Below are 19,203 nucleotides of genomic sequence, written 5' to 3'. Positions count from 1 at the left end.
GATGGAAAGGGGGCCCTGAACATAAAGGAAGCACCTACGAAGGACACCTAACCCAGGCTCAAAGATACGTTGATTAAAAATTCTGGAAACCTAGGGTAGGGCAAGACAGATGAGTTTCCTTACTACCTTTATTGTTGTTGTTATTACTTGCCATTGAGTCGATTCCAACTCATGGTGACCCCATGTGTTACACAGTAGAACTGCTCCATAGGGTTTTCCTTCATCTTAAAACTCAAGGGACTGGACTGAAACAGTTAACATATTATCAACAGCATTTTGTAATTTTCAAAATCAATATGAAACTCCGTATTAAACTGTGTCATGCTAGTATTTGTTTCAGAGGTACACACAAATTATAAATTTGCTTGTTAGGCAGGCTCTCAGGTCAACATATTTCAATTATTCCAAAAACATTTAAATATCCAATGTTATGCAAGATTGGGGCTGGGCAAAGTATTTATAAAAAACTGTTACAAACGAATGACCAAATTTTATGAGGGTCACAATCCTTGAAAGACTTAAGTGCCTGATAAATTAAAGATTACATGAATGAAATTATTATGCATTTTGTTCACTAATGCTTCTCTCTAAAATAAATATGTCAGAGGTCTGATGTAAATGCTAAAAACATTTCTAAAAGTTGGACTTACCTCACAGTTCCTTCAGATACATTCGGCACCGAGAGGGTTACATCTAGTGAAATCTGACATTGGCTTCTTAAAATGGCCATCATCCTTAAAGCTTCCACTTCACTCCTTGGGGCATTTACTGAGGCACAGCCTAAATAAGTTAGTTTACTGAAAACTACACTGTCCTCATCGGCCACTGGTGTGAAAGGACTTGACACTTCAGAATCTGAAGGAACAATAAGATGATGATTATTTTGCTTTGACATTTTGTTGATATGAATAGCAAGAAAAACTAAAAAAGGTTAACATTGAAGTTCTAAAACTAAGTAATGAGATGCCATATCCCCAGGAGAAATGCTGCATGAAAGCCAGAAATTTCACACTAAACAGTTGCTGGGGAGTCAATTTCCACTTACGGTGATTCCATGTGTGTCAAAGTACAACTGTGCTCCATGGGGTTTTCAATGGCTGATTTTTGGGAAGACTGCCAGGTCTTTCTTCTGAGGCACCCCTAGGTAGACTCAAACCTCCAACCTTTCAGTTAGCAGCCAAGCATGCTAACCATTTGCGCCACCCAGGGACTTCAATCCAGGGCTTCAAACCAGTTCTGCCAACCTCATTCAAGGGCAATGAAGCGAAACCCGAAGTGACCCAAATTTAAAAAAAAATTTTACTTCAGATGAAGGTTTACAAAACAAACTAGTTTCTCATCAAACAGTTGGTACACACTGGTTAACAACCCCAGGACAAGTCAACACTCTACCTTCTGAAGCCTGGGTCCCCTACTAAACAGCTTTCCTGTTCCCTCGTCTTCCAGTCCCTGCTCCAGGGCTGGTGCGGCCCTTTAGCTTTGTTTTGTTCCATGGGCCTGTTCAAACTTCAGCTGAAGGGTGAACCTCAGGAGTGACCTCATTACTGAGCTGAAAGGGTGTCCAGGGGCCATACTCTCAGGGTTTCTCTAGTCTCTGTCAGGCCAGCAATTCCGTTCTTTCTTTTTTTTTCTATTTTTATTTTTATTGTGCTTTAAGTTAAAGTTTACAAACCAAGTCAGTCTCTCATACAAAAACTTATACACCTTCCTATATACTCCTAGCTGCTCTCCCTTGAATGAGACAGCACACTTCTTCCCTCCACTCTCTATTTCCTCATCCATTCGGCCAGCTTCTAGCCCCCTCTGCCCTCTCGTCTCTTCTCCAGAAAGGAGCTGCCCACGTAGTCTCATTTGTCTACTTGATCCAAGGAGTTCATTCTTCACCAGTATCATTTTCTATCCCATTGTCCAATCCAATCCCTGTCTGGAAAGTTGGCTTTGGGAATGTTTCCTGTCTTGGGCTAACAGAAGGTCTGGGGACCATGACCTCTGTTGTCCTTTTAGTCTCAGTTGGACCATTAAGTCTGCTCTTTTTACGAGAATTTGGGGTCTGCATCCCACTGCTCTCCTGCCCTCTGAGGGGTTCTCTGTTGTGTTCCCTGTCAGGGTAGTCATCGGTTGTTGCCTGGCACCATCTAGTTCTTCTGGTCTCGGACTGATGTAGTCCTTTCTGTCTCTTGGGATTGTAATTACCTAGTGTCTTTGGTGTTCTTCATTCTCCTTTGCTCCAGGTGGGCTAAGGTCTAAGATAGCTTAGATGGCTGCTTGCTAGCATTCACGACCCGAGACATCACTCTCCAAACTGTGATGCAGAAATCTTTTTATAACAGATTTTATTACGCCAATTGACTTAGATGTTCCCTGAAACCATGGTCCCCAAACCCCCGCCCCTGCTACACTAACCTTTGAAGCATTCGGTTTATTCAGGAAACTTCTTTGCTTTTGGTTTAGTCCAGTTGTGCTGACCTCTCTTATATTGTGTGTTGGATTTCCCTTCATCTAAAATACTTCTTATCTACTATCTAATTAGTGAAAACCCCTCTCCCTCCCACTCTCCCGGCTCTCATAATCATCAAAGAACATTTTCTTCTCTATTTAAACTATTTTTTAAGTTCTTATAATAGTGGTCTCATACAGAATTTGTCCTTTTGCAAATGACTAATTTCATTCAGCATAATGCCTTCCAGATTCCTCCATGTTATGAAATGTTTTATGGATTCATGGCTGTTCTTTATCAATACGTAGTATTCCATTGTGTGAATATACCATAATTTATTTATCCATTCATCTGCTGATGGGCACCCTGGTTGCTTCCATCATTGTGCTATTGTAAACAATGCTGCAATGAACATAAGTGTGGATATATTTGTTCGTGTAAAGGCTCTTATCTCTCTAGGATATATTCCAAGGAGTGGGATTGCTGGATTGTATGGTAGTTCTACTTCTAGCTTAAAAAAAGCTTTGTAAGGAAGCTCCAAATTGATTTCCAAAGTGGTTGTACCATTTTCCATTCCCACCAGCAGTGTAGAAGTGTTCCAGTCTCTCCACAACCCCTCCCAACATTTATTATTTTGTGTTTTTTGGATTAATACCAGCCTTGACGGGATGAGTTGGAATCTCATTGTAGTTTTGATGTGCATTTTTCTAATGGCTAATGATCGTGAGCATCTCCTCACGTCTCTGTTAGCTATCTGAATGTCTTCTTTAGTGAAGTGCCTGTTCATATCCTTTGCCCATTTTTTAACTGGGTTATTTGTCTTTTTGTAGTTGAGTTTTTGCAGTACCATGTAGATTTTAGAGATCAGATGCTGACTGGAAATGTCATAGCTAAAAACTTTTTCTCAGTCTGTAGGTAAACTTTTACTCTCTTGATGAAGTCTTTGGATGAGCATATGTGTTTGATTTTTAGGAGCTTCCAGTTATCTACTTTCTCTTCTGCATTGTTAGTAATATTTTATATACTGTTTATGCCATGTATTAGGGCTCCTAACACTGTCCCTATTTTTTCTTCCATGATCTTTATTGTTTTAGATTTTATATTTAGGTCTTTGGTCCATTCTGAGTTACTTTTTCTGCATGGTGGGAAGTACGGGTCTTGTCTCACTTTTTTGCAGATGGATATCAAGTTATGCCAGCACCATTTGTTAAAAACACTGTCTTTTCCCCATTTAACTGACTTTGGGCCTTCGTCAAATATCAGCTGATAATAGCGGCTGCTCATGGATTTATGTCTGGATTCTCAATTCTGTTCCATTGGTCTATGTATCTGTTGTTGTACCAGTACTAGGCTTGTTTTGACTACTATGGCAGTATAATAGGTTCTAAAATCAGGTAGAGTAAGGCCTCCCACTTTGCATTGTATCTATAGATGGCTTTTGGCAGAATAGACACTTTTACAATGTTAAGTCTTCCTATCCATGAAGCAGGTATGTTTTTCCACTTAGGTAGGTCTCTTTTGATTTCTTGCAGAAGTGTACTGTAGTTTTCCTTGTATAAGTCTTTTACATCTCTGGTAAGATTTATTCCTAAAAGGTTTTATCTTTTGGGGGGCTACTGTAAATGGTATAGATTTGATGATTTCCTCTTCGATGTTCTTTTTGTCGATGTAGAGGAATCCAACAGATTTTTGTATGTTTATCTTGTATCCTGATACTTTACTGAAATCTTCTATTAGTTTCAGTAGTTTTCTTGAGGATTCTTTAGGGTATTCTGTGTATAAGATCAAGTCATCTGTAAAAAGAGATACTTTTACTTCTTCCTTACCAATCTGGATGCCCTTTATTTCTTTATCTAGCCTAACTGCTCTGGCTAGGACTTCCAGCACAATGTTGAGTAAGAGTGGTGACAAAGGGCACCCTTGTCTGGTTCCCGATCTCAAGGGGAATGCTTTCAGACTCTCTCCATTTAGGATGATACTGGTTGTTGGCTTTATATAAATGTTCTTTATTATGTTGAGGAATTTCCCTTCTACTCCTATTTTGCTGAGTTTTTATCATGAATTGGTATTGAACTTTGTCAAATGCTTTTTCTGCATCAGTTGATAACATCGTGTGGTTCTTGTCTTTCATTTATATGATGGGTTACATTAATTGTTTTTCTGATGTTGCACCATCCCCGCATACTTGGTATGAATCCCATTTGGTCATGGTGAATTATTTTTTTGATATGTTGTTGAATTCTACTGGCTAGAATTTTGTTGGGAATTTTCGCACCTCAGTTCACGAGGGATACAAGTCTTTAATTTTCTTTTTCTGTGGTGCCTTTACCTGGTTTTGGTATCAGGGATATGCTGGCTTCATAGAATGAGTTTGAGAGTATTCCATCCTTTTCTATGCTCTGAGATACCTCTAGTAGTAGTGGTGTTAACTCTTCTCTGAAAGTTTGGTAGAACTCTGCAGAGAAGCTGTCCAGGCCAGGGCTTTTTTTTTTTTTGTTGTTGGGAGGTTTTTCATCACCATTTCTTCCAGGTTTTGAAATTTGTTAGGGTACAATTTTTTTGTAGTAATCTGATGATTCAATTCTTTTAATTTCAGTTGGATCTGTTTTAGTATCGCCCATCTCATTTCTTATTCAGGTTATTTGCTTCCTCTCCTGTTTTTCTTTTGTCAATTCAGCCAATGGTTTATCAATTTTGTTAATTTTTTCAAAGAACCAGCTTTTGGTCTTGTTAACTTTTTCAATTGTTTTTCTGGTCTCAGTTTTATTTAATTCTTCTCTAATGTTTATTATTTGCTTTATTCTGGTGCCTTAGGGTTTCCTTTGTTGCTCTCTTTCTATTTGTTCAAGTTGTAGGGAAAATTCTTTGATTTTGGCCCTTTCTGCTTTTTGTACATGTGCATTTATTGATATAAATTGGCCTCTGAGCACTGCTTTTGCTGTGTCCCAAAGGTTCTGACAGGAAGTGTTTTCATTCTCATTGGATTTTATGAATTTCTGTATTCCATCCTTGCTGTCTTCTATGACCTAGTCGTTTTTCAGCAGGGTATTGTTCAGTTTCCAACTGTTTGATTTCTTTTCCATGCTTCTTCTGTTATTGATTTCTACTTTTATGGCCTTATGGTCAGAGAAGATGCTTTGTAATACTTCAATGTTTTGGATTCTGCTAAGGCTTGCTGTATGACCTAATACGTGGTCTATTCTAGAGAATGTTCCACGTGCATTGGAAAAAAAAAATATACTTGGCTCTTGTTGGGTGGAATGTTCTGTATATGTCTATGTGGTCAAGTTGGTTGACTGCGGCATTTAGGTTTTCCATGTCTTTATTGAGCTTCTTTCTGGATGTTCTGTTCTTCACCGAAAGTGGTGTACTGAGGTCTTCCACTATAATTGTAGCGCTAGCTATCTCAATTTTCAATGCCTTTAGAGTTTGTTTTTTGTATCTTGCAGCCCTGTCATTGGGTGCATAAATATTTGATATGGTTATATCCTCCTGGTATATTATCCCTTTAATCATTATATAGTGGCCTTCCTTATCCTTTGTGGTAGGTTTAACTTTAAAATCTATTTCGTGAGAAATTAGTATTGTCACTCTTGCTCTTTTTTGATTGTTGTTTACGTGATATATTTCTTTCGGTACGTTGAGTTTGTGCCTCTAAGTCTAAAGTGTGTCTCTTGTAGGCAGCACATAGATGGATCATGTTTTTTTATCCATTCTGCCACTCTCTCTTTATTGGTGCACTTAGTCCATCTACATTCAGTGCAATTATGGATAAATGTGAGTTTAGTGCTGTCATTTTGATGTCTTTTTTTGTGTGTTGCTGATAGTTTCTTTTTCCCACTTTTTTGCTGAGTAGCTTATCTTTACATATTGTCTTTTCCTCTTATTTGTTGTAGTTGATTTTGTTTCCGCTGAGTCTCTATTTTTTTCTTGTATTTTATTTTCATGAGTAGGATTGTTAGTCTCCTTTGTGGTTATGTCAATATTTACCCCTATTTTTTTTAAGTTTAAACCTAACTTTTATTTCTTTATATCGCCTTGTCGTCTTCTCCATATGAAAGACCTGACTGCATTTCTTAGTCCCTCTTTATTGTTTTAATGTTGTCTTCTTTTACAGAATGACATCGGTGTTTCCCTGTTTTGAGCGTTTTTTTTTAATCTTGATTTATATTTGTGATTTCCCTATCTGGTTGACATCTGATTGCTCTGTCCAGTGTTGCAGTCTTGGGTTGATATCTGAGATTATTGGTTTTCTAACAAGAGAACTCCCCTTAGTATTTCTTGTAGTTTTGGTTTGTTTTTTATGAATTCCCTAAACTTCTGCTTATCTGGAAATGTCCTAATTTTGCCTTCATATTTGAGAGACAGTTTTGCTGGATATATATCTCTTGGCTGGCAATTTTTTTTCTTCAATGCTTTATATAAGTCATCCCACTGCCTTCTTGCCTGCAAGGTTTCTGCTGAGTAGTCTGAGATTATTCTTATTGACTCTCCTTTGTAGGTGTGACTTTTTATCCCTAGTTGCTCTTAAAATTCTGTCTTTATCTTTGGTTTTGGCAAGTTTTACTATAATACATCTTGGTGACTTTCTTTTAAGATCTACCTCACGTGGAGTTCGATGAACATCATGGATAGGTCTCTTCTCATCTTTTCACAGTATCAGGGAAGTTTTCTGCCAACAAATCTTCCACAATTCTCTCTGTATTTTCTATTACCCTCCCCTGTTCTGGTACTCCAATCACTCTTAGGTTATTTCTCTTCGTAGAGTCCCCCATGATTCTTAGCGTTTCTTCATTTTTTTCAATTCTTTTATCTGGTTTTTCTTAGTGCTTTATCTTCAATCCCACAAATTCTGCCTTCCACTTCCTCAATTCTGCTCCTCTTTCTATTCAGTTGTCTAATTCTATAATTTTATTGTTAATCTTCTGAATTTCTGATTGCTGTCTCTTTATGGATTCTTTTAGCTTATTACATTTTTCATTATGTTCTTGAATAACCTTTTTAATTTCTTCAATTGCTTTATCTGTGTGTTCCTTGGCTTGTTCTGCAAATCGCCTGATCTCCTTCATGTTGTCTTGAAGAGTTCTGTATATTAGTCTTTTGTATTCTGCATCCGGTAATTCCAGGAAGGCACCTTCATCCAGAAGATCCCTTTATTCCGTTTTGAGAGCTTGTTGAATTGAACATGGTCTGCTTCTTTATGTGATTTGATATAGACTGTTGTCTCTGAGCCATCTATAAGTTATTGTATTAATTTGTTTTATGTTTGTTTACTGTATCCTAGCTTTTTGTTTTGTTTTGATATGCTCGAAAGGTTGCTTGAGCAAGCTAGCTTGATTATTTTCTCCTCTGAAGCTCTAATGTCCTGTCACCAGATGGCTAGAGCTGTTACCAGGTATATGAGCCTAGGAGTCCATTCACTTTTCTTTATGGATTCAGCTCAGGTGTCCAGGTAGTTGGTCATGAAGTGTGTGATAAAAGCTCTGTCCTACAGTCTTACGGGGGCAGGAGTAATTCGTGTAGGTACTGGCATCTGGTTGCAGCCAGGGGGTCATGCTCTGAACAAGGCAGGTGGCTGATGACCATCGGCCCCCAAGTGTGTGTGAAGAAGGCGCACCCCTGTTCTGTAGAGCACACAGGTGGGTGGGTTCTGCAGACGGACCTTGGGCATCCAATGCTTTTGGCTGTAAGGACTGGGAGGTACCAGTTATCCTTGGGGCCCAGTCGTGGGTGACTGGGTGACCTGAGTGGAGCCACAAGGCCTTAGGCCCCTGATGTGGGTAGGTGAGGACCCTGTTTAATAGGCAAAGAGGTGTCAAACATCAAACACCTACCTCTCCACCACACAGCTGCAACAGCTGCAGTCTGTCAACAAGGGCTTATTCTCCTGAAATAGGCCTGCACAGGGCCATGCAGGGGGGAGAAGTATTCAAAGTCCACGGACCGTTTATGTCTGGACAGGAGCCGCTTCTGTCCTGAGCTCCCCAGGCTAGTGGAGCTGGGAGATTATCTCTTCCCGAATTGTGAATTTATTCGTTCTTCAAAGCTGTGAGAATGGCTCAGGTTGCACAACAGGACCTATCTCAGGCCCAGGGAAATTGACAGCCACTGAAGATGGCTTCGGGGCGGGGAACACAGTAAAATATATGGAAGTACTTATCTTTTGCCAAGAACGCCATTTTTCTCTGGTTTTGGAGGTGTGAGTAGGCTGTGTGCCTAGGTGTTTCTCCCTGAGGAAACTGCGGCTGAACGCTACCACCAGTCCACCACAGCCGCTCCAGGGAATGGTGCCTGAGGATTCCTGGTGATTCAGGTCTGGCAACTCCTCCCTGCTTCTGAACCGTCTCTCCCTACCCCTGCCACTCAGTCAAATTTTTAACTTCGCCTTTGACGTTCACGGCTTCTAGCTTTTCAGAAATGTAATCTTTTCACTTGTTTTTCCGGTCTTTGTTGTAAGAGGGTTCACCAGAAGCGTCTGAGTACTCTGCCATTTTCGCCCTGCCTCCAAGTCTTTCTTTTTGAGTTAGAATTTTGTTCTACGTTTTTCTCCAGCTCTGTCTGGGAGCCTCTATTGCGATCCCTGTCAGATCAGTCAGTGGTGATAGCTGGGTACCATCTCGTTGTAGTGGACTCAGTCTGGTGGAGGCTGTGGTAGATGTTGGCCGTTAGTCCTCTGGACTAGTCCTTCCCTTGTGTCTTTAGTTTTCTTCATTCTTCCTTGCTCCCAAAGGGTGAGACCAGTGGAGTATCCTAGATGGTCGCTCACAGGCTTTTAAGACCCCAGACGCTACTTACCAAAGTAGAACGTAGACCATACCCTTTATAAACTATGCTATGCCAACAGAGCTAGATATTCCCCAAGATCATGATGGACCTGAATTTTTAAAATGTGAGTGAACCAGAATGACAACCAGAACAGGAAAAATTCCAGGTTGAAGCTCTGCTAGGAACGTAAATCTTCTTTACAAAAACAAGGGCAGTGTGTGTGTTGCACAGCTACCAAATCTCTTGAATGGTAGAGTTGGAAACAGCAGTGCCCTGCTCAAAGATGGTGGCCAACCACACTGCTTTGAATGTGCATTGCTCTCCACAGTCCTGGCAATTATCCAATTTCCCTCATTAGGCTCCTGAAAGGGCTCACTATGCCTCTTCCAAGTGTCCCGTTCCAGGGCTTTGGCTCATAATTTTTTTTTTCCCCATTCCCGTTATTATCCTGCTTCACCCAAATTTTAAAATTTTGAGTCTGTTCGTATTCTGCTTCATTGGCCATGACTGAACCAGGCTGAAGCCCTGCTCCAATCTCACTCTAGAGGTCTGTAACTAACATCAAGATTTCCAGGTACTACTGCAGCATCAGTTGCAAACCTAAAAGGTGACCCAAAGGTTCAGATCTGATTTAGCTTCTTGACTCTTCTAATTTGTTCTGCCTTTATAAGTTATATTTAAGTCAAATATAAATTTAGTACTTCACTACTCTGAAAAATCTTATCTCTGATCTGTCTTCTTTCTGATCTGCACTGCCATAATTATTTCTCTTATTATTTTAGCCTTTTTATTATGTTCTCTTAATCCCCTTGCTTTTACTTTCTCAATAAACATTGGCAATTGTAACCCTATTTTTCCTAGTGAAGTTTTATAACTGTCTTGCTTGCTGTGCCTTTTCGCTCTCTTATTCTAGTCTCCCTCTTTACCCTAGGCAACTACTCCCACAGAGCTACACAAGCTTAGAGCAAACATCTATTCACAAAGCATTATCCCTTCATTTCTCCAGCATCCTCCTCAAATTCCTTCTTTTCCCTGAAAAAATCTTTAAGCAATCTGAAAAAAAGGTTCTCTCAGTGTCATTTAACTAGTTTCTCTTTTTACAGTATAACTGAAATACATTTAAAGGGAAACCAGAATGGCACATGAAATTTACCCCTTTCACATCCCCCTAGACTTAGGGGATCTGGAGATTCTAGAGAACACAGATAATAACTTTTGCTCTGAATTAAACCTAGTACAGGGTGGACACTCAAATATTAAAAGCAATAACCTTCAGTTACGCAAGCAATGCAGCAGTCCTAACCTCCTTGTCCAGGTTTCACTGGCAGGCTCATCTCTGGTTTCTGGATCCCTACTAATGGCACAGGGTTAATGGTAGACGAAGCTGAAAGTTGATTAGAAAGAGGTGCATCTCCTTCGCCATCCAGGTGTGATCTTTCCACAAGTTCCTTGTCCCCTGGCTGGTCGTCCATGGGGGGATCCATCAGCACATCTGCTAGTTCTTTTTGCAGCTGCTGCTCACTTCCATTCCCTACAATCTGAGGGTCACAAATACACGCAGTCAGAAAAGTGAGAGAGGTCAGTACTGAATAAAATGGGTCCACTTTCTAAAGAAAATCACCAGCATTTCTTTTGAATGTTTTCAAAAAAATAAAGCTGCAACAACAAAAAAGCTGCAGCTGCTCTTTTAATGCCCAAAATTTTTCATGAAAGCCTTTAGAGTGAAGTTCAGACTAATAATGTGATAGCCTACCAAAGTTACTGAAGTCCTCTTGTGTCCTAGTCTAACAATTAAAATATCTGCAAATTGTCTGGTGAGATACAATGCTTCGAAGAACACCTTTAGTAGCTTTTCTCACCCTAAAGAAAAAAAGGCATGGGGCAATGTGTTCACTTCTAAAAGCTGTCAGCAGGAACATATTTACAAGGCAATAAATTTCTCACAAATATTTTTACCAAATCTGTTCTAAGTCTTCTGTATTCTGATATGAACAGGTTTTTTAAGTTCTGAGACATCTGAATGAATGTGGGGAGATGAATGTATGAAATATTCCAAGGGAAAAAGCACCCTATTTCAATAATGTCAATTATTTTTCTGGAGACACGATGGCTTATTATTAGTTGCTAAACAAGCAAGTGCAAAATCAAGTAAATACTGTCCAGTGCTAAGGAACATCACAAATGACAAAACTTAGTATTGTCACTAAGTGCTTATTCAAGAAATGCTTGATCCCCTAAGAGTGGGAACAAGATAAGGATGCCCTTTATCACCACTTCTATTTAACATTGTGCTGGAAGTCTCAGCTAGAGCAATAAGGTAAGAAAGAGAAATAAAGGGCATTCAAATTGGAAAGAAGTAAAACTATCCCTATTCGCAGATGACACAATCCTACACACTGAGAACCCCAAAGATTCCACAAGAAAACTACTGGAACAGATACAGCAGAGAAGCAGGACATAAGATCAACATACAAAAGCAGTTGGATTCCTACACACCAACAAAGAGAACTTCAAAAAGGAAATCAGGAAAAAAATAACATTTATAATAATAATAAAAAAAAAAACCAAACCCAGTGCTGTCGAGTTGATTCTGTAGCCCCTAAAAAAATACTTAAGAGTAAATCTAACCAGGGATGGAAAAGACAAAGAAAACTACAAAATACTGTTATTGTAAGAAACCAAAACAGACATAAATGGAAAAATGGAAAGACATACCATGCTCATGGATAGAAGACTCAACACTGTGAAAACTGCCAATCCTACCAAAAGCGATCTACAGATATAACACAATCCCGATCCAAATGCCAATGACATTCTTTATCAAGATGGAAAAACTAATCACCAACTTTATATGGGAAGGAAAGAGGGCCGGGATAAAAAAAGCATTATGGAAGAAAAAGAACAAAGCAGGAGGCCTCACATTACCTGATCTCAGAACCTATTATAGAGCCACAGTAGTCAAAACAGCCTAGTACTGGTACGATGACACACGTAGACCAATGGAACAGAGTAATTAATTCAGATATAAATCAATCCACTTATGGTCAGCTGATCTCTCACAAAGGACCAAAGTCCATTAAACGGTAAAAAGACAGTCTTTTTAACAAATGCTGCTGGCAAAACTGGATGTCCATCTGTAAAAAATATTAAACAGGGCCCATCCCTCACACCATATACAAAAACTAACTGATAATGGATCAAAGACCTAAATATAAAACCTAAAATGGTAACAGTCACAGAAAATAAATTAGGAACACTAGAAGCCTTAGTACATGGCATAAATTCAATACAAATCTTAACTAATGATGCACAAACACTAAAACTTAAATGAGATAACTGGGAGCTCCTAAAAATTTAACACATATGCTCATCAAAAGACTTTACCTAAAGAGTAAAGAGAACCTACAGACTGAAAAAATTTTCTGGCTATGACATATCTGACAAAGGCCTAACCTCTAAAATCTATATCACGCTTTAACACCTCGATAAGAAAAAAACAAATAATCCAATTTAAAATTTAGCAAAGGATATGAGCAGACTCTTCACAAAAGAAGACTTTCAGGCTGCTAACAGACACATGAGGATAAAAAAAAAAAAAAAGCCATTAGAGAAATGCAAATCAAAAAAGTACAGTGAGATACCATCTCACCCCAACATTACTGGCGCAAAACAAAAACACAGAAAATTGCGAATGTTGCAGAGGCTACGGGGAGGTTGGAATGCTTATGCACTGGTGGTGGGAATGTAAAATGGTATAACCACTACGGAAAACCATATGGCGCCCTCTTAAAAAGCTGGTAATAGAAATACCATATGATGTAGCAATCCCACTCCTAGGAATATATCCTAGAGAAATAAGAGCAGTCACAAGAATAGACATATGCACACCCATGCTCACTGCATCATTATTCACAATAGCAAAAGATGGAAACATGTAAGTGCCCATCAACAGATGAATTGATAAACAAATTATGGTATGTACACACAAGCAAATACTAGGCAATGATAAAGAACAACATTGAATCTGCAAAACATCTCTCAACATGGATGAATCTAGAGAACATTATGCCAAGTAAAATAAGTCAATCACAAAAGGACAAATAGTGTAGTATGAGACCACTATTATGAAAACTCAAGAAAAGGTTTACACAGAGAAAAAACCATCTTTTATGGTTACGAGAGAGGGGAAAACATTAACTAGATAGTAGCCAAGTGTTAACTTTGGTAAAAAGAAAGACAACACATAATACAGGGAAAGTCAGCACAACCTGACTAAGGCAAAGCCATAGGAGCTTCCTAGACATATCTAAGCGCCTTGAGGGACTGAACTAATGAGGCTGAGGACTGGGCACCATGGTCTCTGGGGACATCTAGGTCAACTGGCATAACACAGTTCATAAAGAAAATGTCCTACATTCTACTTTGGTGAATAGTGTCTAGGGTCTTGAAAGCTTGCTAGTAGCCATCTAAAACATATCTATTGGTCCCATCACATTCGGTGCTAAGGAGAATGAAGAAAACCAAAGACACAAGGAAAATATCAGTCCAAAGGACTAATGGACCACATGAACCACAGTCTCCGCTGGCCTGAACCCAGGAGAACTAGATGGTGCCCGGTCACCACCACTGACTGCTCTGACAGGGATCACAGTTGAGGGTCCTGGACAGAGCAGGAGAAAAATGTAGAACAAAATTCAAATTCACAAAAACAGACCAGACTTACTGGTTTGACAGACTGGAGGACCCCCGAGACTAGAGCCCCCAGACATCTTGCTAACTCCGTACTGGAGCCACTCCCAAAGTCGACCTTTCAGCCAAAGATTAGACAGGCCTATAAAATAAACATTAACATGCATGAAGAACGTGCTTCTTAGTTCAATCAAGTATAGGAGACCTAATGGGCAATGGGCAACACCTGCACAAAAGCAAATACGAGAAGGCAGAAAGGGACAGGAAACCTGAAGGAATTGACATGGGGAGCCTGGGGTGTAAAGGGAAGTGGGACAGTGCTGATACATTATGGGGATTGTAACCAATGTCACAAAACAATTTGTGTATAAATTTTTAAACGAGAAACTAATTTGTGCTGTAAATTTTCATCTAAAACACAACTTAAAAAATGCTAGAAAGATTAACAAAATAATTAATTTAGGGAAAGGAAGTCATGAAGAAAAAAGGGGCTGACTTAGGAGGCTTTCTGAAGACCAAAGCCTGACAAAAAATCAAAATGGGTGGGGCTACCAGACTGCTAAAAGGAATGACATCTATCCAATGAAATTATCACAAAAGTTAGGATGCAAAATTCCAATATTAGCAGTACCTCTAGGCAACCAACGAATCCAGTTCAAACATCTTTTACTGTTTTGAGCTTTTGTAACTCTATAAATTTCAAGTGCCTCTGACTGTAAATTATTACTGGGAAACAGTCTGAAGCCTTTTTTGCTGACATTTTCCCAAAGAAATTCTAACACTTAAGCTACTCTTGCCTTGGAAATAAAAGCCAGACAGGTGCTCAGCCCCCTGGCTTCAATGACAAATTCTGTTTCTGTGAATTTCATTTTATGTTTTGTGTGATTGCTAATAGAACTGCAAGTGCGTTGAGTAATTTCAACTCTTTGTTATGCCTAATTCTACACATACAGGAGTGCAATCAAATTTCTTTTTCCGGAAGTTCTGCTTTAAAACGTTTTATAAAGCACTTAAAAAAGAAACTGGCGCTTAGTTCCACTTATCCTCTTAAAACCGGAGAAATACTGTATCATCTAGAGTTAACAAAATATATCCAATTGATCCTGAAGTTACTGTTTTCTCAGGCGAAAGAGAAATGACATATATAGCAGGATAGATACAGCTTCCTGAAAACAGATGAAGAAAAGATATTAAGAGCCTGTGTTTAAGCAGTTAGTAGTTATAAGTGGGAAGGCTATCATTAAAACACTGAACTAAATTGAAGAGGAGACTATTACTTCACACGCTATGAACTGCCGTTTTATTCTTTGGTATATGGGTTGAGTAAACCCAAGTTTTCAGTTGGATAGGTTGCTTATACTGCAATATATTCACCAATCACAGAAATATACATAATCCTAAGAGGAAACACATTTATATGTTTGCTTTTTGTGTTTATACATTTTTATCTTGCATTCTTCCCTAGTTTATTTCTATAAAAATAAGACCTGTCTTCTATTAATTCTTCCTTAAAGGCTAGGAAAAAATAATGTATACACACAATAATGCTGATTTTCAAAAACTTTAAAAATAGCAACCTAACAAATGCCTTGGATACTTAGGTCAGATACAGTACTCAGCAATTATCATGTTAGCTAATTTGAGAACCTTCAATACAATTCCAAAATTACTACCTATGACATTATAATACACATTACTTAAACCATTCAGTTTTGTCTTGTTTGTTTTTAAAGACAATCAATTAATCCCGACTAGTCCAAAAAAAAAAAAAAAATTCCAAACTTAGACCAACTAGGAAACCCTGGTTGCGCAGTGGTTAAGAGCTACAGCTGTTAACCAAAAAGGTCAGCAGTTCAAATCCACCAGGTGCTCCTTGGAAACTCTATGGGACAGTTCTACTCTGTCCTATAGGGTCACTATGAGTCAGAATCGACTCCATGGCATAGGTAGTCCAAACTGGGAAACATTCACCAGTGCCTGTCAAGGTTCTCAAATTTTGGCATGCATCACAATCACCTGAATAGCTTGTTAAAACAGAGACCGTTAGGCCCTATCCCAGAGCTCCAATTCAGTAAGTCTGGGGTGGAGCCTGATAATTTGCATTTCCTAAAAGTTCCCAGGAAATGGTGAAGCTGCTAGTCTGGGGACCACACTCTGAGAATGAATCTTAGACCAATGGTCCTTAACCCTTGCTATGTAACAGTATTATCAAGATTACCACATAGTTTGCTAAAAATTCAAATACCTGCCCCTCTTTCTGTCCCTCCCACCTTCCACTGGTAAGACTAAATCAGAGTCTCAGAGGATATGGCCTGGGCATATAAATTTTTAAGAAAGTGAAGAGGACTTGAAGCATTTACTGTTGAAGATCAAAGACCACACAGCCTTCAGTATGGATTACACCTCAACATAAGGAAAACAAAAATCCTCACAAATAGACCAATAAGCAACATGATGATAAACAGAGAAGAGAATGAAGTTGTCAAGGATTTCATGTTATTTGGATTCACAATCAACACCCATGGAAGCAGTGGTCTAAAAATCAAAACACATATTTCATCGGGAAAATCTGCTGCAACCCGAAACCAAACCCGTTGCCGCTGATTCCAACTCATAGTGACCCTAAAGGACAGAGTAAAACTGCCCCACAGGGTTTCCAAGGAGTGCTTGGTGGATCTGAACTGCTGACCTTTTGGTTAGCAGACGTAGCTCTTAACCACTACATCACCAGGGTTTCCATCTGCTGCAAAGGACCTCTTCAAAGTGATGAAAAGCAAAGATGTCACCTTGAAGACCAAGGTGTGCCTGACCCAAGCCATGGTATTTTCAACGGCATAACATGCATGTGAAAGCTGGACAATGAATAAGGATGACAGAAGAACTGATGCCTTTGAATTGTGGTGCTGGCGAAGAGTACTGAATATACCATGGACTGCCAAAAGAACAAACAAATCTGTCTGGGAAGAAGTACAACCAGAATGCTCCTTAGAATCAAGGCTGGTGAGACTGTGTCTTACATGCTTTGAACATGTTGTCACGAGGGACTAGTTCCTGGAGAAGGACATGATGCTTGGTAAAGTACAGGGTTAGCAGAAAAGCGGAAGAAGGCTCTCAGCACAACAAACTGACACAGTGGCGGCAACAACGGGCTCAAGCTAACAATGACTGTAGGGATGGTGCAGGACCAGGCAGTGTTTTGTTCTGTGTTACAAAGGGTCACTATGAGTTGGAACCAGCTCGACAGCACCTAACAACAACAATATAGGTGATTCTGGATGCATAGCTGGGATTGAGAAACACTGACTCAGATCAAAATCCCAAACTAAAATGTCAACATAGTATTTCTCAGAGGGTTCATATGGGCATCAAAATGATCTCTGACACTTTTTGAAAATACAGATCCTCTAGGCCCCACCAGAAAAACTGCTGTGCATGGGTCCCAAGAATCTGCATTTTAAACAAGCATCCCATGTGATTTTTACATCCAATAAGGTTTGAGAACTACTGGGTTGGGACCTACATAGTTAATTTATTTTCTAACACGAACAGTTCATCACGATAAAAAGACTTGCTGAAACTGGTTGTTTCTTATGGCATTTGCCTACCTCCACCAGAGAGGCTGGGAAAGTATTTAGCCTTTGAAACCTCCCTTATAGCTAAGGTTTACCACAAAACATAATTTTATCCATTGAGATCTAAACAGAAGTCTGCTGGGGAGGCTTCTGGATGATGGCTGTTTTTCCTGATCAAAGAAACAAACATGGCTGTTGGCATTTCTTTTCCCCTTCTTCCCTTTTTGCCTTGGAAAAGAACAGGATGCACAGAACCAGGGTGGACGTCTTATGACCATGCAATGACAGGTATCAGAACAAAAGTCAGTAAGCCAATGATGGAGTGGATAATAAAAAGAAATTGTGTCTTTATTGGTATAGGTCAGCAACTGGGAAACTTTTTCTGTAAAGGATCAGAAAATAAATATTTTAGGCTTTGTACAACTATTCAACTTAAGTCTTTGCAGCATGAAAGCAGCCAGGAACAATACATAAATTAAAGAATGTGGCTGTGTTTCAATCAAACTTTATTTACAATCACAGGTGGTAGAGTAGATTTGGCCAGGGATCACTGTTTGTCTTTTAGTATAGATGAACAGCCTAAACAAACCAGCAACTGCTTATTCCAGACTTCCTGTTATATGAGAAAAATAACCTACTATCAGTAGAACTTTTTGTTCCTTGCTGCCAACTGCATTCCTAACAGATACCACAAATCAACTCTAAAATAAATGTAGTTTCAGGTACAGTAATCAACACAGCAGGGCATTAGCAAAAGACTAGACATATACATCAACAGAAGAGCATGGAGTCCAGAAATAGATCCACACATATACAACTGCTTTTTGACAAAGTCGGCGAGGTATTTCAATGGAGAAAAGCAATTCAACAATGATGCTAGGACAAATCATTGAACATCCATATGCAAAGAACATGAATCTCAACCAACACTTCACACTGTATACAAAAATTAACTCAAAATGGATCACAGACCTAGGTAAATCATAAAACTATAAAACTACAAAAGAAAACGTAGGAGAATATTTTTGTGACCTGGGACACAAAGATTTCTTGGGACACAAAAATACAAATCATAAAAAACTGAGAAAATGGGTCTTAACAAAATTTGTAACTTCTGCTCTTCAAAAGACACTATTAAGAAAATGAAAACACAAGCCATTAAAACTGGAGAATGTATTTGCAAATCATATATCTGATAAAGGGCTTGTATCCAGAATATAGAGAGAACTTCTTGCAACTCAATTATTATAACAATAAGCAACCCAATTTTTAAAAATGGGCAAAAGATTTACACAGACACTTTACCAAAGGATATACAGATAACATATAAGCATATGAAAAGAAACCTGACATCATTAGTCATTAGGGAAACTGGAACTACAATGAGATACCTCTACAGGTCTACATGAATGGCAAAAATTAAAAACAAAACAGAACAACACTGACAATGCCAAGTGCTGAAGAAGATGTGGGGCAAATGGAACTGTTATACATTGCCGGTGGGAATCAAAATGGTATAGACACTTCAGCAGTTTGGTTTAAATATACACTTACCATCTGATTCACTCCTATGTATTTTCGAAAAAACAAAAACATCTCTCTATATAAAGATCTGTTTGTGAATGCTTATAACAGCATTATTCATAATCACCAAAAACTGAATAAAACCCGAATGTTCATCAACTGATGAATGGATAAACAAATTGCAGTATGCCTATATACTATGGAATGCTACTCAGC

At 38.9% G+C, this 19,203-nt stretch overlaps 1 protein-coding gene across 9 annotated transcripts in view; it reads right to left on the bottom strand.

Moving 5' to 3' along the window:
• RABGAP1 (RAB GTPase activating protein 1) overlaps positions 1–19,203 on the bottom strand; it is a 176,176-nt gene that overhangs the window by 126,237 nt on the left and 30,736 nt on the right. For 8 of the 9 annotated variants that reach the window (XR_007518774.1, XM_049896827.1, XM_049896823.1 and 5 more), the window contains 2 exons: positions 10,506–10,740; positions 651–855 (listed from right to left, as the gene is read on the bottom strand). Coding sequence is in view for 8 of the 9 variants with exons in the window: in XM_049896827.1 (XP_049752784.1) it covers positions 651–855; positions 10,506–10,740 (440 nt within the window). In the remaining variant the exon portion in view is untranslated. Of the gene's footprint in view, positions 1–650; positions 856–10,472; positions 10,741–19,203 lie in introns of those variants that run through there. The other variant, XM_049896830.1, reaches the window with a different exon arrangement.

Source organism: Elephas maximus, chromosome 9 (genome assembly GCF_024166365.1).
Source record: "Elephas maximus indicus isolate mEleMax1 chromosome 9, mEleMax1 primary haplotype, whole genome shotgun sequence".
Lineage (NCBI taxonomy): Eukaryota > Metazoa > Chordata > Mammalia > Proboscidea > Elephantidae > Elephas > Elephas maximus.
This window is presented reverse-complemented; position numbering and strand designations above follow the sequence as displayed.